The sequence below is a fragment of the Dendrobates tinctorius genome, unplaced genomic scaffold (assembly GCF_039654945.1).
Source record: "Dendrobates tinctorius isolate UK_male_01 unplaced genomic scaffold, ASM3965494v1 ptg000014l, whole genome shotgun sequence".
In the NCBI taxonomy this organism is placed as follows: Eukaryota; Metazoa; Chordata; class Amphibia; order Anura; family Dendrobatidae; genus Dendrobates; species Dendrobates tinctorius.
The window spans coordinates 4,114,335-4,137,995 of NW_027361682.1; the positions used below are offsets into that span (position 1 = coordinate 4,114,335).

A 23,661-nucleotide genomic window follows, 5' to 3' on the forward strand; every position below is an offset into this window, starting at 1 on the left:
TAGTGTGAACACTGGTGGAACGAAGCAGCGAGCATTCACCTTAATCAGACTGCGTTAACTCCACACAGTATGAACAGAACGCAGAATACCCAGCACTGTTAACTTCACAGAGAGGTAGTGCAAAAGGGTTGGTTGAGCTTGCTCTGTAACTGAACTGTGCTAATGGCACACTAGAACGAAACAGTTGCTAAGTGAAGTGGAATAACTCAAATGATGCTAGGTACAAAACCCTGTTGACTTCACTGAGAAATACATGACATAGGTTGAGCTTGCTCTGTAACTGAACTGTGCTAACTACACATATGAACGAGACAGATGCTAAGCCAAGCGTAATAACACATAAGAAGCTCAGACTCAAAGGTAGACAAATACACACGTGCAGAAAGAGTGATAGAGTATCCACTCACATACACCGAACGTGAATGATATAGAATGCGACGCTGAGAGCCTTTTAAACCCAAAGCTCCACCCCAAACACTCACTCCCAGCTGGCCGTGACATTGCCCGCGGGCCAATCTGGAGTTACCACATCACCGACTTGCTCAGTAAGGTGATCTCTGGATTTAGACTCCAGAGCGCAAGGCTGCACCTGAATATCACTAGTTACAATAGACTTGGCTGGAGGACCAGCAGTAATCAAATGTATACCACGAGTCTGAGCAAGACGCTGGGACCGGCGCTTGGGCAGAGTAGCAATACCGGCGGCCATACCAGAATGGGAGACCACAGCACCAGACAATGCTTGGGATCTATCCCATGCAGTGGGAGAGTCCCGGCGCCTAACATGTATGGCCGTGCAGTTCCAAGAATTCGCCGTATTCGTTTTGCTGCACTAATTTCTCAACCTGCCCTTGCTGTTGTTTAGAGACCGCTTCTCTTATCTTGACCTCATTCCCGGCCTCTTCATATTGCCCTTGCCACTTGGCCATGAACTTACTTTTTGCACTGGGCACCAAAACCAATGCCTGATCCCTTTTTTTAAAGAACCTGACTGTGACCTTTCTATTGTATGCTTGGCTCTTCACTGCCTGGCCATCCATGATATGTTCCTTTACAACAGGCATCATGACCGTGATCTGGGCTTGCATACTCGCAACGTGCTCTTCATGCTTTTATGGGATGTAGGCTCTTGTTCCCATGTCTCTTTGACAATGTCCAGCAGACCCCTGGGATGTCTGTCGTATAATAATTCAAATGGAGAGAACCTCATTGAGGACTGCCATACCTCATGGATGGCAAACATATACCAATCCTTCTCAGCTTTGGGAGACAACTTTTTTAACATAGATTTGAGTGTTTTGTTAAATCTCTCTATTAAACCATCTGTCTGGGGGTGGTACACTGATGTGCACAATTGTTTGATCTGGAGCAGCTTACATAGTTCCTTTGTCACCTTGGACATAAAGTAATCCCCTGATCCATATGGATCTCCTTAGGCAGCCCAGGATGGCAAAACATGTCAAACAGTTCCCAGGTAATACGATTTGCCGAGGTATGATGAAGCAAAATTGCCTCGGTGTAACAAGTGGCATAATCCACTACCACTAATATGTGTTAGCAGCCAGGGGATGACTTTACTATTGGCCCTACCAGATCCATGGCAATCAGCTCACAAGGTTTCTCTATAACAGACAAAGGAAACAGTGGACTATGAAAATGTACGGTGGGTGTGGTCAGCTGACACTCTGGGCAAGACTCACAAAACCTCTGAGCCTCATTATAAGACCAGGGCCTAATCACAGGGTATAAAATACTTAGGGATACGCATACATAGTAATCTATATAAACTGTTTGACCTCAACTACAAACCCTTAGTTGGTCAAATCCATAAGGACCTTAATTAATAGACTGCTAAGGATGTCTCTTGGTTTGGCAGAGTAAGTGTATTAAAAAGTATTAAAAATGAATAATCTATTTAGACTGCTTTACCTCTTTCAAACTATACCAATCAGAATCCCTTTAAATTTTTGGAAACATCTACATAGTGATATGGAAATTTTGAATGGATAGATGTAGAACATATATGGCAGCATCTGACAAGAGGGTGATACAACAATATATAATTTACTATATCCATTATCCTGCAACTCAGCAAAGACCAGACATCAGTTTCAACATGTTACTTCCTCTTTTCAGTGTCTAGCACATATATCATAAGACAATGCTGGTTTGAGCCGGATAGCTGACGAGGTCACTGGGCCATTCTGAGCAATTGATTATAAAGTTCAAGATAGCTATGAATATATTTATATGTGTGTATATCAGTATATAAAGAATACATGCAAGTGAGATCTCCTGCTCTCCTGCTGTCTGTCTATGAAGTGCACATAGTACATCACCCAGCTTTGCACATAGACTTGCCTCTGCACCTAGCATTCACATGGTATGCCCTTCAGCTAACCCCAGCTTACCCCAGTGTTATTTATGACCTTGTTTACTCAATGCTTGATTGTATGCATCTGGTCCACCCTTAATTGTCTGACCAAGATGAGCAGAGACCACTCCTCTCTGCTTCACACCTGAATGCATTTAGTTGTACATATATTGCATAGCTCAAGTCTGCATAGACTTCAGTCTGCAGTGTGATTCCTAGAAGTGTAAAGATAAATTTTAGAATTAAAACCAGAATTGAACCAGAAGGGAACTGAAGGTAACTGTACACAGTCACTGTAAACAATGTTTCTGTTTGTTTTCACTTTTACCCCTATAATCCTTCACTTTCTGCTAATTCCCCTAATCCCTACTCCTAGTAAGGAACTGTTCATCTCTTCTTCAATCCTCCCCATCCACCTCACCTCCTCCTCAAAACTGTTCCTTAACATACAATCCTCTGTCTCCAAACACAGAAAGCCCCCTCATGCCCTCTCCTGCACCCACCTGCTAACACTTTCTCTGCTCCTTCTCACTGCTGGTGATATCTCTCCAAATCCTGGTCCTCCTCACCACATTCCCACAGTAATTTCTACCTCCCATCCACGCTCTATCACAACCTTCCGTAACCACTCCAACCTTATACCCATTCACCCAGCCCCCGCTTCCCCAGTCCCACAAACAGGAGCTCTGTGGAACGCTCGCTCTGTCTGCAACAAGCTTTCCTACATCCATGATCTTTTTGCTACTACCAAACTTTCCTTCCTCGCCATCACCGAAACCTGGCTCACCCCTTCTGACACAGCCTCTCCTGCTGCACTTTCATATGGTGGCTTCCACCTTTCTCACACCCCCCGCCCCAGCAGCAAACATGGCGGAGGAGTTGGTTTTCTCCTGTCAGATACCTGCTCCTTCACCCCAATCCCACTGCCACCCTCTGTTACCCTCCCTTCCTTTGAGGTGCACTCTGTGCGCATCTACTCCTCCAACTGGCTGTCATCTACCGCCCCCCAGGGCCAGCCACCACCTTCTTTGACCACTTCACCACCTGGCTACTTCATTTCCTTTCCGCGGACATCCCTACTATCATCATGGGCGACTTCATCCCCATTAACACTTCCCTCTCAGCTTCCACTAAATTTCTATCTCTCACTTCCTCCTTCGGCCTCACTCAATGGTCTTCTACAGCCACCCACAAAGATGGCCACACACTGGACCTCATCTTCACCTGCCTTTGCTCCCTATCTAACCTCTCTAACTCACCTCTTCCTCTCTCTGACCACAACCTTCTCACATTCTCTTCCCTCTCCACTCCATGTCTACAATCCTCACCCCACAAACTTAAACACCTTGACCTACACTCATTCTCTGAATCCTTCCTCCCTCTCACAGATATAAGTTCCTTACACAATGCGGATGACGCTGCTGCTCTATATAACACCACAATAGCTGTAGCTTTGGAATCCCCTGCCCCACTTACACATACCAAAGCTCGCAAAATCAACAGACAGCCCTGGCACACCAGCCTTACCAAAGAACTGAGGCGAGCTTCCAGGGCTGCTGAGCGCAGATGGAAAAGATCCCACTCCAACGAGCACTTCATCGCATTCAAACAGTCCCTCACTATTTTCAAGACCACACTCGCCACAGCTAAACAAACCTACTTCTCATCTCTCATATCCTCCCTGTCTCACAACCCTAAACAGTTATTCAACACCTTCAATTCTCTCCTCCGTCCCCCAGCCACTCCTCCCTCCCCACTCATCTCAGCTGAAGACTTTGCCTCATTTTTCAAGCAGAAGATTGATAACATCAGAGACAGTTTTGGTCAACAACCCCCAGAGCCCTTCCTCCCGACTTCCCAGCCCTCCACCTCCAAAACCAACTTCTCCACCATTACAGAAGATCGACTCTCCACTCTACTCTCAAGATCACATCTCACTACCTGTGCACTTGACCTGATCCCATCCCACTTCATCCCAAACCTCACCACAGTCTTCATCCCAACCCTAACCCATCTTTTCAACCTATCACTAACAACTGGTGTTTTCCCCTCAAGCTTTAAACATGCCTCCATCACACCTATCCTCAAAAAGCCCTCTCTTGACCCATCCTCTGTATCTAGCTATCGCCCTATATCTCTTCTCCCCTATGCCTCCAAGCTACTGGAACAACACGTCTACCTTGAACTGTCCTCCCATCTCTCTTCTTGCTCCCTCTTCGACCGCTTACAATCTGGCTTCCGGTCACACCACTCCACTGAAAGTGCCCTTACTAAGGTCACCAATGACCTCTTAACCGCCAAGAGCAGGCGACACTACTCTGTCCTCCTCCTCCTGGACCTGTTGGCTGCCTTTGACACAGTGGACCATTCCCTATTATTACAGACCCTCTCATCCCTTGGCATCACAGACTTGGCCCTATCCTGGATCTCATCATACCTAACAGACCGGACATTCAGCGTCTCCCAGTCACACACCACCTCCTCACCTCGCCCCGTATCTGTCGGAGTCCCACAAGGTTCAGTCCTAGGACCCCTGCTCTTCTCCATTTACACCTTTGGCCTGGGACAGCTCATAGAATCTCATGGCTTTCAGTATCATCTCTATTCTGATGACACACAGATCTACATCTCTGGACCAGATATCACCTCCCTACTAACCAGAATCCCTCAATGTCTGTCTACTATTTCATCCTTCTTCTCCGCTAGATTTCTGAAACTTAACACGGACAAAACAGAATTCATCATCTTTCCCCCATCTCACGTGACCCCCCCAACGAACCTATCCATTACAGTAAATGGCTGCCCACTCTCCCCAGTCCCACAAGCTCGCTGCCTCGGGGTAATCCTTGATGCTGATCTCTCCTTCAAACCACATATCCAAGCCCTTTCCACTTCCTGCCGACTTCAACTCAAAAATATTTCACGAATCCGTTCATTCCTCAACCAAAAATCTGCAAAAACCCTAGTCCATGCCCTCATCATCTCTCGCCTCGACTACTGCAACCTCCTGCTCTGTGGCCTCCCCTCGAACACTCTCGCACCCCTCCAATCTATTCTAAACTCTGCTGTCCGACTAATCCACCTGTCCCCCCGCTATTCCCCAGCTTCTCCCCTCTGTCAATCCCTTCACTGGCTCCCCATTGCCCAGAGACTCCAGTACAAAACCCTAACCATGACATACAAAGCCATAAACAAACCTGTCTCCTCCATACATCTGTGACCTCATCTCCCGGTACTTTTCTGCACGCAACCTCCGATCCTCACAAGATCTCCTTCTCTACTCCCCTCTTATCTCCTCTTCCCACAATCGCATACAAGATTTCTCTCGCGCATCACCCCTACTCTGGAACTCTCTATCACAACATATCAGACTCTCACCTACCATAGGAACCTTCAAAAAGAGCCTGAAGACCCACCTCTTCCGAAAAGCCTATAACCTGCAGTAACCACCGATCGACCAAACCGCTGCATGACCAGCTCTACCCTCGCCTACTGTATTCTCACCCATCCCTTGTAGATTGCGAGCCTTCGCGGGCAAGGTCCTCTCTCCTCCTGTACCAGTTATGACTTGTATTGTTTAACATTATTGTACTTGTTTTTATTATGTATACCCCTCCTTACATGTAAAGCGCCATGGAATAAATGGCGCATTAACAATAAATAATAATAATAATAATAATCTATATGAAATGTATATATTTCCATCACAATCCCCCTTAGATATCACTTGCATTAATCCTGCTCCTGTCTCAAAGCGCGGCAACTCTTTTATGCTGCCAGTGGGCTGACGCATGCCTAGTGCATACGCCTCCTCTCCGTACAGACTTTCGCAAATGGGTGGTCAGGAGATCTGTCCCTAACGGGGGTTCATTGTATGGTGATCAAAGTCTCTTAGTTAGCAGTCTATGTAGTCAGTGGTGTGTATTCTCTATCAGGTAGGTAATTTATTTAGTCAGGTAGGGCATCCACAGCGTCTCAGGTGTATCTTCTGGTATGACAGCTTCCTTGCAATGTGATGCGTGGATCTGAGTGGGGGTCTGCCCTCCAGGTTGGTGTCATCAGCAGCACTTGGAGAAGGGCCATCAAATCTGGGATCGAATGCTCTCCTTACGAACTTTTTTCCACTCGTCCAATGTTGCATTCGTCGGAGGTCAAACAGCTGCTGGGAAGATTGGCTGTTAAGGTGGGAGTCCAATCAGATCTTCAATCTGTGCGGGGGCCCATGTGCCCATTGAACCACCATAGGGTATATACTTTGAGGTAGACAGGGTTTTGGAGTCCAGTGCTTTTTTCCCTTCTTCCTTCAAATGTTGTCTCTTCAGCATCCAGCTTTCCTTCTCCTCCTTTGGAGTCTGGTCCTGCAACTTCTTGAACAGATCCCAGGACGTCATCTTGTCAGGTTATCTTGTCTTCAGTTGTCATGTAGTAGCCGTTCGGCTCTACGACCTCTCCCACTTTTCCATATTGTCTTCCTCTGGCTGCTTCCTTCACTGCCACGTCTGCCATGTTGATGCCCCGTGCCTCTACTGTGTTCAGTTTTCCATGTGCCTTGACCTTTAACACTGCCACCACTTTTAGAAGTTGGAGATCGTCCAGCAGATCGTCCAGCAGGTCCCTGATGGCTCCATGATGCTTCACGGTTGTCCCGCTTGCTGTGATAAAGTCTCTTGCAGCCCAGATGGGTCCAAAATCATGTGCTATGCCATGCGAGTACCTGGAATCGGTAGGCAATCTGGCAGGCCTTCATCAGCGCTATCAGTTCCACTTCTTGGGCTGACAAGCTAGGTGACAAACTTCTGGACCCTAGGATTTCTTGATTGCTGGTCACTGCACATCCCGTGTGGAACCTTCCTTCGTCATCTGCAAAACTGGAGCCATCTACGGTATCCTGCAGATTTTGTTCTGAAGAGTCCGTATCCGCATCCCCCCCTTGGGAGTGGGAGTAGAGAGGGGGTGGACGACGTATCCGTAATCCCCCTTGGGAGTGGGAGTAGAGTCCGGCAACAGCTGAGAGCACTGAAGGGCGTCAAAGAGATGTTTTGGTGGAGAGAGGATCTCTAGTGGTTGTCCAAGAATGATATCAGCAACTTTGTCCAGGAGGGCGTGCGCTGCAAATACTGTTTTCATGCATTAGTGGCCCCCCTTGCAACTGGATCCAGGCGGGCTGAGAGGTAGCCTAGAGGCCTCTGTTTTTCCTCCGTGGGTGTGTTTTAGGACGCCAGTAGCATAACCCTCTTTTTCCATTTGGTAAGGACAGAATGGCTTCTTGTAGTCAGGGAGGCCTAGAGCTGGCGCAGAGACTATGGAGTCTTTCAGTTTCTGGTATGAGATGAAGGCTGCAAACAACAGGAGGAACGGGGTTGCATTAATGCAATTGTACAAAGGCTGCATTAAGACCGGAGCATCAGGGATTCCAGTTCTGCAATACGAAACTGGACCAAGGAAGGCCTGCAGCATCTTCGGAGATGTTGAGGGAGCCATCTTCTCCTCAGCGGTGTTCCGGTCATTTGTCAAGCGTTTCGTCTGGCGGGCAATACAGTGTCTCAGGAACGTAACTTGCTTTTGACACCACTGGACTGTTTTTTTCCAGAACTTGCATTGCTGCTCCGCCGAGTAGAGTAGAGAAGACAAGGAAAGGGCTGTGCAGGTAGCGATGTTGATAACTTCTGCATGTTCTGCAATCAAGTTGACAAGGATGGAGGACAATGCTTTGGTGAGCTGTGAAAGGTTGTCCTGGGCCCTCTTCGGCATCACTGTCCATGTGTTCTGCACCCTCCCTTGGTGCGCAAACAGGAACTGGTCGTCCAGGTGAAGGGGGAACATTGAGGGAAGCATTGGACAGATCCATCACCGTGAGCACTGTTGCTGTGGCTGGCACGTTTGACAGCAGAGTGTGCAGATCTGGCACAACTGGGGTTTCAAACACGGTTGCTTCGTTCACAGCCCTCAGGTCATGCACCATTCCGAACCTGGCTGGTTCTCCTTTCACAGTCTTCCTCCTGATCGAGAAAAGCGGGCACTGCATGATGATTCCTATGGACGAGGCAGCCCAGTCTGGCCTTGCTCTTCACAATGCCGTGAGGGATTCCCATCTTCTGGCACAGAGCCGGCAGGAAAACAAGCCATTTACTGGGGTCCTCTTCATCAGAGATGATGTCCAGCTGAGCTTTCTTGCTCTCCACCAAGGCGGTCATTGTGGTAATCCCTGCTCTGATCACAGGGGGTCTTTTTGCTGGGACGTCTTCTTTACCAGCCAGCAGCCGTTCCTTTCACCCAGCTTGGTCTCAGGTCAGCATTTTGTGTACCAGTTTGTAGAGCTGAGTGGCTGTCTTCTGGTCCAGGGCCTGGATAAACTTCAGGGAGCACCTTCAGAATCTTGTCCAAGATGATCCTCTGGCGCTGGAGCCGGAAGCAGCAGAGCCATTTCATGAAGCGGGTAAGGTCCCTTTGGGTTGAAAATTTCCTGGCCCATGCCAAAGTTCTTAAGCCGTTTCTTGAACAGCGGTTCCAATTAGTCCTCCAGTTGGTCAGAGACAGTTTGACTCTGGGTGATGGACAGGGGATGCTGGGCCTTGTGAGGGTACGGGGTTCCAGACTTGAGTGATGCCCACACTGGCGCAACTTGAAGTCTCCCTTGGGTCATAGGCTTTCGGGTACTATGTCCAGCACCTCCTTGGGTAGGCTTGCCCCGGTTGTTTGAGGCTCTTGTAGGGCCACCAGCATGATTGATTCTTCTTGGGTCAGGGGTGGAGAAAATGTAATGGTCATATCTTCCTGGAACACTTTGGTCACCTTCAGCTCCTGCAATAGGTCTGCTCACATTCGGTTGAGTAGGCAGGTCTCCACCATAAACTGGAACGGGATGGAGTGTCCTGGCTGTCTTCACAGCTCAGGGGCTTGTAAGCTGGGAATGTCTGACTTGACCTTCAATCCCCACACAAGACACAGAGTGTTCTGAGAGGCAAGTGGGGTCGGGGAGTTCCACATGCCTCATCACACTTCTGACTGCACCAGTGTCCACAAGGAAAGATGTTATGATTGAGTCACCGTAGGAGGCAAAAACAGAAATGCTAGCTAAGTCCAGAAAACCAGAGAAGTTGGCAGCTATCGGATTGCAGACCCCTGAACCTATCAACACAACTAGCAGTAGCCGTGGGGGGTTCCTACGATGCCCTAGACCCCTCGATCACAGCCGGAGAAATAGCTAGGCCTAAAGAAAGAAAGGGGAAAACTAAACTGCCCCAGAGCAGACCCCAAAGCAATAGGCAGCCCCCAACATATAATGACGGTGAAGCAAGATGAAAACACTAACACAGGCAGAAAGATAGACTGAGCAAAGACGGGGCCCAATCTAGCTAGATAGAAAAGGACAGGAAGACTGCTGTCTGCAATCCGTGAAAAACCCTATGAAAATAAGAGCCAACAGACTGACATTGAAAAAGGCCCTGAAGACGCTAGGCTTCAAAAAGCTATGTCAGTACTCAGGAATATTCTGAAGACAGAGCTACAGGCAAAAGGAGATTCAGCTCACCCCAGCAGGGAATGGCAGAATCCAGAAAAGCAAGGAAAACAAAAACAAAACACTAATGCAAACAGGCAAAGCAGAAAAACTTAGCTTAGAGGAGCAGGAATCAGACTGGTGTCCTAGAAGTCCACAGAGAAATCACCCGCAGGGCAGAAGGGCGTCGGCAGCCTTATATCCAGTCCGTGACTCCACTCAGCCAGTCATCCTCATCAGGTTCAGGTGCCTGATAATCAGGCTCATTACCTTCCTTCACCAGAATAGGGAGTTCACCAGACCTCAGTGACGAAGGGGAAAATGAACTCACAACAGAAAGATATGACAACCCCCGGTGATTTGAGGTATTGGGTCCGCTGATGGGGTTTCACATGTCAGGGGCATGACGTCTTGCGGACCTGGCTTCTTGCTTGGCCTATTCTTCTGCATGATGTCCTGGGTTGCCGGGGTGCTGTGCACTTGTTCCGGAAATGGACAAGGTTGCCACAGTTGTAACACCTGATGTGTCTTCTGTCCCTGCAGGGTGGTTGCTCTTCCACATTGGTGGCCACCATAAGAGGGGCTGTCTTCCGCACTCCTGGGTGGGACTCAATTCTTCTGGCTACTGTGAGCAGGGTATCTACTGCTATTGACCTGTACTCAGGCCTGGCCACTATCAGCAGTTTCTTGATTGGTTCTCTTAGTCCATGCACAAAGGCCTGTGCCAACATTTGTCTGTGTATCTGATCATGAATAGTGAGGCCTAAATCTTGGAATACTTGCATCACTCTGCCATGAAACTTGTCTACAGACTCTGTCTTGGCTTGGCTCATGTCATGTAGGTTGAGGACTTGCCCTGCTTGTCTGGCTTTGGCCCACTCTCTGAGCTGCTCAATTAGCTATGATCCTGACTCCCAGGAGTGCACATCTAATTCTGATGGAAGCTTGAAGTGTTCCTTCATGATTGTCCAGAGTGTTTCACCTGCTTTTATTTCCATTATGGTCCATTATGGACCAGAGATCAATCCAGGTTGCAGCATATGTATGCTGGCTCTGCTGCATTCTTCGGTAAAATGGCATGGGGTCCAAATCTGGGTCTGGCAGATTATTCAGAATACTGAACACCTGACTAGGGGTGAAGGGCACATAGTGTAAGGGTTCTTGCTCTATCTTCCCCTGCCTACTTGGTGCCTGTGGGTTCCTTTCCCTAGTACTGGGCAACATGTATGATGTCCCCTCTTCATATTCATCAGAGGAGAAACTGTGACATTGTGTGTTTGCCTTTTTGTGTGAGGCTGTTCCCCCCTTCTGAGGCTGCACTGATGGTGATGTAAATGCTGGCAGCTCTGTCTGGCACTTGGGTTCCTCATTTTCAGACCCAGCAGCTGCAGACACTGATGACCTACACCTCCCCCACTGCACCCCGAGCTGTGGGCTCTGCTGGCTGTTGTATTGGGGGGGGGCACATGTGGTGTTTTGTGTAGGGAGATTTTCACTTTTTTCTCCCGGTATCATAGCTGGCACTTTTGAGAGGGTGCCCTGTGGATATAGGGACACCTCATTGTCTGGATTTGGCATTGGCCCAGCTGGTGACAATGAACTGAGAGGTGGGAGAGAGACAGAGCGTGAGGAGCAGGGAGAGGAGGAGAGAGTGGAAAAATGAGGAGAAGAGAGAAATGAGGGAGGAGGGGAGGGAGAGGACAGAAGAGGAGGGGAGAGGGAAGACGAGGGGGATGAGGGAGGAGGAGAGATAGGTGAGGGTGGAGGGGATGGAGAAGGAGGAGAGGGAGAAGATGAGAGAGGAAAAATAGGTTAGGGTGGAGGGGATGGAGAGGGAGATGAGGGAGGAAAAATAGGTGAGGGAGGAGAGGTGAGAGGAGGAGTGGGAGTAGATGAGGGAGGAGGAAAAATAGGTGAGGGAGGAGAGGTGAGAGAAGGAGGAGAGGAGATGGAAGGAGGGGAGAGAGACGGGAGGAGGGAAGAGAAAGAGGGGGAGAGGGAGGGAGGAGCGGATTCCTTCCCCTTTTCTGCAGTCAGAGAGGGCATGCTTGGACTTATGGTGCCTTCTCCCTGGGGGGGAAGCGGGGTGCCTCACAGACAGCACAGGTTTGAATTCTGCTGAAAACACCTTTTCCTATCTTGTACACGTAAAAATAATCCTTTCTTGTTCACATAACTCTTAGTACCTTCTATGCTGTAAGTCTGCTGCTACTTTATAAAATGCAGACAGCAATCCAGCTTCAACAAACTTCCCTTTTTCCTCTCAATATATTATGCCACGCTGCAGCCTCAGAAGCTGCCCCTGCAAATCCACATACTTAACTTTCTGAATCACACCTACTGTGTCTATTCCAAAAACTTCAAAAAAGGTGATTAAAAACGTCAAAAACTTTACAACCCTTTTAAAACTTGCTTAAAAAAGGAAAGAAAAAGGCAAAAAAAACCAAAATGTTTATAAAAACTTCAAAAAGAAAATGAAAAACTAATAAAAAATTTAGGAAATGGAGGCAAAAGACAATAAGAAAAATCAAGAAGATGGTAAAACTTGGAAAAAACACTCCGAAAGGAAGTCAAAAATCAGTACAACTTCCAACAATGTATATTTTTATGTCCGTGCACAGATTCCTAGACAGACACTTCCCCTTTCCTCTGCCCTGTCTATTCTCAGTTAAGCAACGTCTCTGAAAGCAAAGGGCACGCTGAACAATGGCATATACAGCTCAAACAACCCAGCTTTCCTCAAAGATCTTTACACTATGGTTAAAACCTTCACCAAAAAGCAAAAATGATCAGTGGAAAACACAGCACAAAAACAGATGTGACAATATGAAAAAATATCAGAGACGCACCCTACGGGCAAAAGAGGAAGTGTAAAAAGAAAAAAACTTTTTCTGCTTCAGATTTCCATGGAGAGCAGCAGTGAATTCACAGGTTGACGCACATATAGACGTCCGGGGAGAAATCGAGGCCCTCTTTGTTTTGTGACAGTAGTACAAGCAGCTCTGGTAACCGATAACTGCCAATCACACTGGGTATACTGCTCTCTGGCACCCGGGAAATGTTACCACCCTGTACCGGTCGTCCCGCCTGGTCCGCCAGTAACAGGAATCTGTGATAACCCCCACAAGATTGCCACCACCCGTCCCTGGCTAGGCCTCTCGTCCTTCCGATGCACAGGTGAATCTGTGGCAACTTGTCAAGTGATTTGGCTCTCGATATCTCCCCAAGCTGCCACCACCTGTGCCTGGCTAGGCCTCTCCTTTCCTTCTGATGCACAGGTGAATCTGTGACAACTTGTCAGGAGACTCGACTAATGATATATCTCCAAGCCCCCACCACCCGTACCTGGCTAGGCCTTACCTGTCATTCCGATGCACAGGTGAATTTGTATGGACTTATCTGAGAGATTCAACTTCCTGCTATCGGTTTCCCAGCAACCACAAGCACAATCAGCCACCGTTTCCACCAGCTCTCTCCCAGATCAAAACACATACAGGACACGCAGCAGGCAACTTGGCTTATATCCCAGGGTTTGGATAAGGGCGTGAACTTTTTACACTACCTGGGAATGCGGTGGTGACCACACCTGACTGGCAAGAGGTATAGACCTGGACTGGGAACAGGGGACATCCAAGTAAGATAATCAGATTTTCTTACCTTACTTATGGAGTTGCTCAATCTCCGTCCCCATGAGCCAAGGCCTTAGCCGACACCTCCATCTCTCCGGTCAGCAGGGTCCCCGTGCGTTTCGTCCACTGCCCCGCGTGCAGGCACCAAATGATATGGAAATTTTGAATGGATAGATATATCCCTGTGTGTGCTGTCGTAATTAGAACAGAGTCTTTTGAGCGCTCAAAGGAAATGAGGATGCTATACACCTGTTAGCAGCATCACATTCCAGCAAAACTCTGGAGCTTTATTGCACATACATGGTTTTATCATTACGTACAGAAAGGAGTGGTTAGTCAATTAACATAAGGCTGAACTTCAATGCTATTGGCTATTTGAGTACATGAATATATATGGCAGCATCCGACAAGAGGGTGATTCAACAATATTATTTACTATATCCATATTTACTATATCCATTGTCCTGCAACTCAGCAAAGACCAGACATCAGTTTCAACATCTGTTGTTACTTCCTCTTTTCAATGTCTAGCACATATATCACAAGACAATGCTGGTTTGAGCCGGATAGCTGACGAGGTCACTGGACCATTCTGAGCAATTGATTATAAAGTTCAAGATAGCTATGAATATATATATATATATATATATATATATATATATATATATATATGTGTGTATATCAGTATACAAAGAATACATGCAAGTGAGATCTATATGAAATGTATATATTTCCATCACAATAGTAGCTTTTGCAAGTTCATTTAGCTGACTGGTCATCCATGTATTTGTGGTGATATCTTAGTCAGGCCTAAACAGATGGGAGTTCTCGGTCTTCCAGATTGTAGAAAATACTACATGGTTGCAGTTCATGCCAGAATACTTGATTATTTTCATCAACATGGGATATAAATATTACCCTCTTCATTTTCCTCATGTACTAACGCATCTTTAATACCCCTCAATGAGATATTTGAGGACCAGTCTATCCCTCCAAGAGCCAACTATGATTATTCACACACTCTATCTCATTGCTCTATAATCACCTAATAGCCCAAACTACAACTGTCAGACCGCCCTATTGCCCTGTATGGGAAAAAGAATTGGGTAAATATTTTGAGGACTCGCAAGGGGCTAAATGTTTTCAAAACTTCCAGTGCGACCAAAACTCAAGAGTCCTCCTTTAAGATTATCTCCCGTTCTTAACAGGTTCCAGTATTACTTCATAAGTGGTTTCCTGAGAAACTAGATCTGATCTGAAAAAGTAAATTAATGTGTATGCAAAATGTAAATGCATATAAACACATGACCTTTACACAGAGAAAACAAAAAAAATCCTAAAATAAAAAAGTGAAAAATAAATAGCAAAAATTGCATGAAAGTAGTTATAATAAAAAGGGTATATAGTAAACATAATTTTGATCAAAAGAATGTGCAAGTCATCCTGCCACGTCAAGGCAACCCTTGTGGGACAGTCCTAACTCTTGTATTTAAAACCTTTCCACTTGTCAAGTGATGTAAATGTGAAAAAGGACCGAGGGACTGAACCACCAGTAATAGTATAGGCCAGACAGGATGGATTTTCCAACTCAGAAGCAGGGCGGTCACACCCTTATATGCACAGAATGCACACTGAACTAAATGAAAAACTAGATTTGTCTTTACTAAATACCCTTATTATTATTACTACTTTCATGCAATTTAGTTTTTACTTTTTTATTTTAGGATATTTGTTATAAGTGGTTTCCTGCAGTATCACATAGATGCTGGAGATGTGGACAATGACACACATTTGGTGGAGTTGTCCCATTATAAGAAGCTTCTGGACTCAGTTAATTAAAACTATTCAAAAAATGCCTAGTCTCTGTGTACCCGACTCTCCTGAATCTCTTTTGCTCTTTATGATCCCAATTAGTTTCACCAGATACAAAAGATATTTAGTAAGCTACCCTATACAGGCTGCTAAAAATATCATTCCTCATCACTGGAAAAGTATTTTTCCACCTACTCTGGAGGAGTGGTTCTCTGAAATAGGCCTTTTAAATAGGATGTAATATTTGATTGCCAAATCCCCCACTGACTGTGTTAGATACTGTGAGACTTGGAGAGACTGGATTTAATTCCAGGAATCCAATGCCTACTACCTTTCATCAGACTTATGTGACCCACCCTTTTCTCTGATGCTTTTCTTCTCTTTATTCTTCTCTTTACTGACTGTGCTCCGTGTTTGTTTATGGCTGACTGCACTGTGTATGGTTTCCATTGGATTTTAGTAATCTCATAATTGAAGTACTGAGGACTTAAAATACTCCATTCCCTACTTTTTCTTCCTACACCTTGATATTTTATTGGATGTTATACTTATAATCTATTATACATTCATGCTGATGTTGTGCTGTTTATGCTTCTTTTTTGTAATTGAAAATGATATACCGTATTTTTCGCACTATACAGTCCGAATTCAGCTTACCAGGTGGAGGAGTGGTCACAGGGCTCATTCAGTGGTCCAGGCTGGTGCGGTGGCGGCGGCTCTGTGCTGGGGCAGTTGGGCTGTGCTGGGGCAGGTGTGCTGTGCTGGGGCAGCTGGGCTGTGCTGTGGCAGGTGGGCTGTGCTGGGGCAGCTGGGCTGTGCTGGGGCAGTTGTGCTGTGCTGGGGCAGGTGGACTGTACTGGGGCAGTTGGACTGTGCTGGGGCAGTTGGACTGTGCTGGGGCAGGTGTGCTGTGCTGGGGAAGCTGGGCTGTGCTGGGGCAGGTGTGCTGTGCTGGGGCAGGAGTGCTGGGGCAGGTGGGCACTGTGGTGTGGTGGTGGCGGCGGGCTGTGCTCCGGTGCAGGGGCGGCGGCTCCGGTGCAGGGGCGGCGGCTCCGGTGCAGGGGCGGCGGCTCCGGTGCAGGGGCGGCGGCTCCGCCAGCATTTCTTCAAAGCCCGGAGGCCCCCGCACATCTGTTGCTCGCTGCCGCCATGTTGCGGTGGCCTCCGGGAACATGGACGCCGGGAAGATGGCCGCCGGTCCGGGGACGGCGCATGCTCAGGTTCAGATCTCGTCCTGAGATCTCGTTGCCGAGATTTGAATCTCGTCTCCCGAGATCTCGGGACGAGATCTGAACCTGAGCACGCGCCGTCCCCGGATCGGCGGCCATCTTCCTGGCGTCCATATTCCCGGAGACCACCGCAACATGGTGGCAGCCAGCAACGGATGTGCGGGGGCCTCCAGGGTGGAGGAAATGCCGGCAGAGCCCCCCACGGAGCACAGAGAGCCGCTGCCCCTGCACCGGAGCACAGCCCGCCGCCACCACCACACCACAGAGCCCCGCGGCACCCGCACCAGCCTCCAGCCATGGTCGGAAGTGAGTATATTGCGACCATAAGACGCACCACCCACTTTCCCCCAAAATTTTTGGGGAAAAAAGTGCGTCCTATGGTCTGAAAAATACGGTAATCTTTCAATAAAAATTTAATTTTGAAATAAATCCTGGGCCAAAAGAACCCTTGCAGAATATACTCTTGCATCTTTTTAACCTCTAGGTGGTCATCCAGCATGTGTTTATGGGTCAATTCAAGTACTGCCTGGTGGTAAGATTAGGGCACAACAGGCGGTTCTATGACTTCATCCCGGATTTTGTTATAGCAACTCCTGGTTGACCGCCATACTAGGAAAAATCACCTCTGCCCCAGGTTGCTGAGCCACCCCATTTATCTCTATCACACTTTCCCATGCCCAGGCCAGTGTGGGATCCTGGAGCTGCACTGTCGTAAAGGTACTCCGGGACACTTAAATCTCTGAGACTGATGTGGTCTCTTAGGTTTCTCCTTGGCAGAAGAGGTCAATCAGGATTACACTTTTCCCCTGTGAAGGTGACCCCAACAACAGGTATCACTGACTCGACATCTTCGGGTTCCACGTCCAGACAAACCTTTACCATGGGAAGGTTAGCTTTGCCCTCCCATAGGGACCAAAACAGAGACTAGTCTCTTCCCAAAATAGTCGAGAAAGGAAGGGTTTTAACGACTCCCACTATCTGTTTAATCCACCCGCAAGGGATGGAAAAGGTATCCTACATCGTCAGATACTTCTGGAGTTTCCCATGTATACAGATGACCCTGATTTTCCATCCAGTGGGGTTTTCCTCGGAGATGAATAACCCATGGACAAGTGTCACTAGGCTCCTTGAGTCCAAGAGAGCCTCTGCTGGGTGCCCGTTGATGCTCCCCTGGCAATGATGGTGACGGCGTCCGTGGTGCAGACAGTCTGGGCATACATCGATTTCCTGTGAGCAAATCCATAGTCAATGGGCTTAGCAGTCAGGGAAAAGTTGTCAGCCACATGTCCTGGCCCTTGGCACTGCCAGCACCTGAGAGCGGTGGCACAGCTAGTCCACAAGTTTAGAGGGAAATTGGGCTCCTTCTACCCTCATTCTGGTGACCACCCTCAGTATGGGCTTGGTTCTGAGTGTCCCCAGCATAGGGTTGTTTCCTTTTTCCAGGCTCCTGGGATTGATGGAGCCGGCGAGATACCTGCAGTGGGGTAGAGTCCCATACAAAGTCATGGGTGGCCATATAATGTTCAGACTAACCACCGGAACCACCGGATCTAAGTTGCCCTGGTCCCCTTGACCCACACAAATCTGTATGGTCACCAGCAGAGTTCGAACCAACTGGTTGACTTCTACCTTCTCTACCATCTGGGATGGCTTCAAAGTCTCAGGCTGGAGACACATGTTTACGAGATACAGTAAGTCACATGCCTTAATGTTTCCCATTGTCCTGGGTGTCCTCCTGGCTGAGGTTGAAATATGCATTCAAGGCATCTCCCATCGAGAATGGGGCCACCACTTCAACCAACTGGTCGGTTGGCGAATTCTCCCTCTCCGCTGTTCTCTCAAACACAGTGAGGAAGGCTTCTAGGTCATGCTCCAGGCTCATCATCCTTAGCGCCAACCTGACTTTGTCCTGGGCCTCGGGATGGACTGAAGTTGCCGGTGGGGGCATTTCTTGCAGGGCCTGCAATCAGTTGTAATAACAGGTTGGTACTCTGCTGTTGTTGCACAAAAGAGAGGACCAGCTGCTTCAGGAGTTCCTACATCTTCTCTGTGGACCTGAGTTACATGTTTGCAGGCTTAATGTTAAGGACTGACCTGGGTTGGAGTAGTGGTATTTCAACAACTAGGGGCAGCACCGGCAGGTTGCATAGTCAGGAATAGCCAGAGGTCTGTACATGATAGCAGCAGTATAGTTGAGGGATAAGCAGATTGCATAGTCGAGAATAGCCAGAGATTGGTACACGGTAGCAGCAGTATAGTCTTGGATGAAGCAGCAGGTGAAAGGAGAGCTTGACTAAAGGCTGGGAGCTCAATAATCTTGTAATGAATTGATGCCAGGATTAAATAGGGTGTTCAAGTCAGGAGAGCTGCAAGGTGGAGCCAATCAGGAACTTACAGGATGGAGCCAATCTGAAATTACATAGGTACAGGTATCTGAGTTAGCAAGGAATTGCCCAGCAGGCTGAAATAGCTCAAAGGAAGAAGAGCTGCTGCCTGGTGCACCAGAGCTGCTGGGTTCGAATCCTGACACTTAATCACGGACATGTAGTTTTCTTCTTCGGGGTATGCCTTAATTCACACTGCCTACATTCTCCACCATATGTAAGGCAGCGGTTTTCACGCCAGCACGGTAGCGAGGCAAACCATCATCTGGTTCGCAGCCGGGTATGCTAATATTTAGTTGGCTGCTGAACGCATCTGGACCACCATAGACATCAAAAGGTTTCCCCAAATCTCTGGCTCTGGTAAGTGTTCAATCTCACACAGCCAGGCATATACAGAACCTCCAGCTAACTGCACTTGAAAACAACAACTGACTCACCAAACGCTTACTTGTAGGATTAAATGTGAATCATAGCCAGGGTCCACTTGCAAAACCCGCTCCGGAGGAAGAGATCTGTCCCACTACCTTCCTACAGATCTCTCCTACAATAAAAGTCCATGTATGGTTTTCCTAAATCTGACTTGGTCAAATAGCTTGACCCAGTCCACACTTACTTTTATTTTTGCATTGTAACCACAGCTGTGGCTGTGGTTACAGTGCTCTCCTGCAGGTTCAATATGTTTCCATATACATCCTGGAGAACACGCAGTGACCCACATATATGACTCCCATCACCGCCTTACAATGGGGATAGATTGATCTTCTTGTTTTGTGCTCATCATTCTTTTCAGCTGCTGTAATGAGGCCGGGAAACAAGCACCAAATGACTTCTATATTGTTGATCGTGCTTGTTAAATGGTCTAAACTCAGCGCACGTAACTGCGACCTAAATGTTTGTGTGATGGTGTAATATTTTAGCATTTGGGGCCTCATTTTCAACTTTTGCCTACTTTGTCTAAAACCAGCCCTGTCTAGAACAGTACTGCTTACCCCATGCATTAGCCACCACTTATCCTTACAAGTGTCAGTAGCGCTTAGCACCATCCAGTATAATAATAGTTTTAGTTCCGGCCATGGCGCAGGCTGAATGATGGCTGCTCACTAGAGTTGAGCGAAACAGGTCGGTCAGATTCAAAAGTCGCCGACTTTCGCCAAAGTCGGGTTTCATGAAACGAAACCTGACTACAGTGTGAAGTCGGTCATGCGGTCGGCGACCCAAGCGCCAAAGTCGGTTTTCGCCGAATGCTTGCACGTGACTTTTTTCAGCCAATGAGAGAAGCAGAGCGTAGCGTAGCTGGAGTGGGAGAGAGAGGGAGAGAGAGAAGAGAGAGAGGTTAAAATTCATGCCAGGTGTGTCTAAAGTCCTCCACTCACTGCCGACTTTTCTCCCCATTGACTTGCATTGGGTTTCGTGTTTCCCGACTTTTCCCTATAGTCGGCCGATTTCGTTCGACTCGACTTTTGAGAAAGTCGAGTTTCATGAAACCCGACTCGACCCTAAAAAAGGCAAAGTAGCTCATCTCTTTTGCTCACCTTTCCTTGTAGCTATGTACCATGGGAAATTGACATAGGCAGGGCAGAGGAACTTAGGAACTCTCTGGAAGCAACATCAGCTCATACCACGAAGCATGGATTATAAACAAATAACACTTTTCTACATATTTTTAAAAGTTGTCAGGTTTAGTTATGAAATCAGCAATTTCGTAATGATTTTGCCCTCCAGAATTCAAGTTTGACAATGAAAATTTTTAGTTTTAGTCAGAATTCAAGTCTGACAATGAAAATTTTTAGTTGGCTTTTGTTTCCATGATATCAAAGACTTTTGAAACATTATTTTTGCAAATATAAAGATGCTGAATATTTCGTTATACTAATTTTCTGATGTTTATTTAGAAGAAACTTAGCAACAATTCAAATAACTAAAACCTAACTAAAATCTAAACACTATTGTGAATGATAAACAGTTACAGAAATTGCACTATTTATTATTATAGTGCCATTTATTCCATGACACATTACATGTGAGGAGGGGTATACATAATAAAAGAAAAACAAGTACAGTAATCTTAAACAATAAAAGTTATGACTGGTACAGAAGGAGAGAGGACCCTGCCCGCGAGTGCTCATAAACTACAAAATTTGTTCATCATTCATTGACAGCTCTTTTTTTGCTTGTTTCTTCTACTCCTGCATCAGATCATCTCTTACAATTGTCCAACAGTAATATGCAAGCATTGATATATTTCATTTTCATTGATATCTTTTCTCCATAGCCGCAATATCTTGGTGAAATCTCTCACCATGCTCGTCGCTCACTGTTTGCAGTTTGGTGGAAAAAAAGTCTAGATACGAATGTAAGAAATTAACCTTATAGCCAAGATCCCTATATGTTTTGAGGAGATTTTCCACCAACTCTTCATAGTTATCTAGTTTTAGAATAGGGATCTAGTTTTAGAATAGGACCAAGTGGAATGCTACCATGGAAGGGCTGCTATCAAGAGATAGGAATGATCACCAAGCAAGGTCAGAGTCGAAAGGTCACATCAGGGACAAAATCAGGAACTGTAAGAATAGTAAGAAACAAGTCAGGGTCAAAATAGGAATATACTAAATCAGACAGGAGAAGAAGACAAACACCTAGCCAGGGAGACACTAAGCTATATCTGGCAGCTTCCAGCAGCAAGCTGGAAGGCTTAGAAGCATTTGGTGCTCTTCAATTGGCTGGAGAAGAGAGCTGATAACTTCAGCTGGGCAGCACACATACTCACACTGCCAGACTGATGGCACTACAGGTCCCAGCTACTGTAGCCTTAGCGGCTGGATAGAGTCCGCCGTCCAGAGCTTCTGGTTCTGACATCGCCTCTCTCACCAGTGCTGCCCACAGAGTGACTACAGCGGCGCCTGGAGACAGAAGCAGAAGTCACAGGAGCAGGTTGTGGTGGAGATGTGACGCTGTACGAAAAAACCCTAAAAAATTCACCACAGGACCTGTGAGGATACAAATACACTAAGGCTCCTGATCATGTGACCCCTGACTCCTCCCCTCCATGTGACTTATCACATGATTGTGACATCATCACAGGTCCTGTGCGCACAGAACAGCCATATATCTAGTGTGCGGCTCTGCAGGTGGAGGTAGGTGCTGGAACTTCCCCATTACTGGGCACAGGGGACATTAACCCCCTCAGTGCTGAGCCTGGGATAAATCTCTGTATGTGACTATAATGGGACTGTGTGTTATATCGGGGGCAGGACGGGGCCAGGACTGGATGTAGTGATCATGTGAAGCCGGTAACAGCTCCGGAGATTTCTTACATCGTCATCTTCTCCCCATTCAGGTCCCTACAATATCGGATCCTCTCAGTGGAGAATCTTCTATATAAGAGAATTCTCCTGAGTGACCCTACAAGGATGGATAGGGACAGGGACAAGATGGCGGAGAGGATATTACACCTCACCCTAGAGATCCTCTTCCAGCTTACTGGAGAGGTGAGAGATTCTGATGACGTCACATTACATCATTCTTATCTATGGGAATAACGGACAGAACTGGAGAGGTGAGGACTCTGGAAATGTCTGTAGTGAGGTTTATTAATGTGTCTCTCCATAACCAGGATTACACAGTAGTGAAGAAGACCTCTAGGGAGTGCTGTCAGGCCCCTGTGTCTAAGGGATGGGGAAGACCCCTGAGCCCAATCACGGGGCCTCCACCTCACCCCCTGATACATGAGGACATCAATGAGCAGAAGATCCTAGAACTCACCTACAAGATGATTGAGCTGCTGACTGGAGAGGTGACATTGCTGGGAATGCTGGGACATTATACAGTAACGCTATGGAGGGATCGGGGGATGACGGTATCATTGTATGTGTCAGGTTCCTATAAGGTGTCAGGATGTCGCCGTCTATTTCTCCATGGAGGAGTGGGAGTATTTAGAAGGACACAAAGATCTGTACAAGGACGTCATGATGGAGGTTCCCCAGCCCCTCACATCACCAGGTAATAGACAGGACTAAATACACACGGCCTATAATTATCTGTATGTAAAGAATGAATTCAGTCCCTGTATGTGTTTCCTCCAGTTCTATCCAGTGAGATGATAACGTCAGAGAGATGTCTTCGTCCTCTTCTCCGACAAGACTGTAAGCAAGAAGATCCCAATTTCCCTCAGGATCATCAGGTAGATGGAGAAAAGAAGTTATGAAATTTACCCTCTTATGTGTAGAAGACTGTGAAGGTCTTGTGTTTAATCTTGTTTTATACACCAGTATAAGCAATGGTGTAGCTAGAATTTATATATATATATATATATATATATATATATATATATACACATACTAGCTGAAGAGCCCGGCGCTGCCCGGGCATAGTAACTAGCTGTGGTTAGTTGTATCAAATTATAATTATCCTCCATCCCATAGTCCCGTGCCCATATACCCGTCATACATATCCTCCATCCCATAGGCCCGTGCCCATATACCCATCATACATATCCTCCATCCCATAGTCGAGTGCCCATATACCCATCACATATCCTCCATCCCATAGTCCCGTGCCCATATACCCATCACACATTCTCCATCCCATAGTCCCATGCCCATATACCCATCATACATATCCGCCATCCCATAGTCCCATGCCCATATACCCATCATACATATCCGCCATCCCATAGTCCCGTGCCCATATACCCATCACACATATCCTCCATCCCATAGTCCAGTGCCCATATACC

The 23,661-nt window shown here is 47.0% G+C and overlaps 1 protein-coding gene across 1 annotated transcript in view; it reads left to right on the forward strand.

Moving 5' to 3' along the window:
* Nucleotides 1-23,661, forward strand: part of LOC141070505 (uncharacterized) — a 156,756-nt gene that overhangs the window by 18,280 nt on the left and 114,815 nt on the right. The window contains exons 8-12 of the mRNA XM_073559501.1: nt 21,972-22,060; nt 22,264-22,414; nt 22,540-22,719; nt 22,802-22,925; nt 23,009-23,106. Of these exons, the coding sequence (XP_073415602.1) occupies nt 21,972-22,060; nt 22,264-22,414; nt 22,540-22,719; nt 22,802-22,925; nt 23,009-23,106 (642 nt within the window). The remainder of the gene's footprint in view (nt 1-21,971; nt 22,061-22,263; nt 22,415-22,539; nt 22,720-22,801; nt 22,926-23,008; nt 23,107-23,661) is intronic.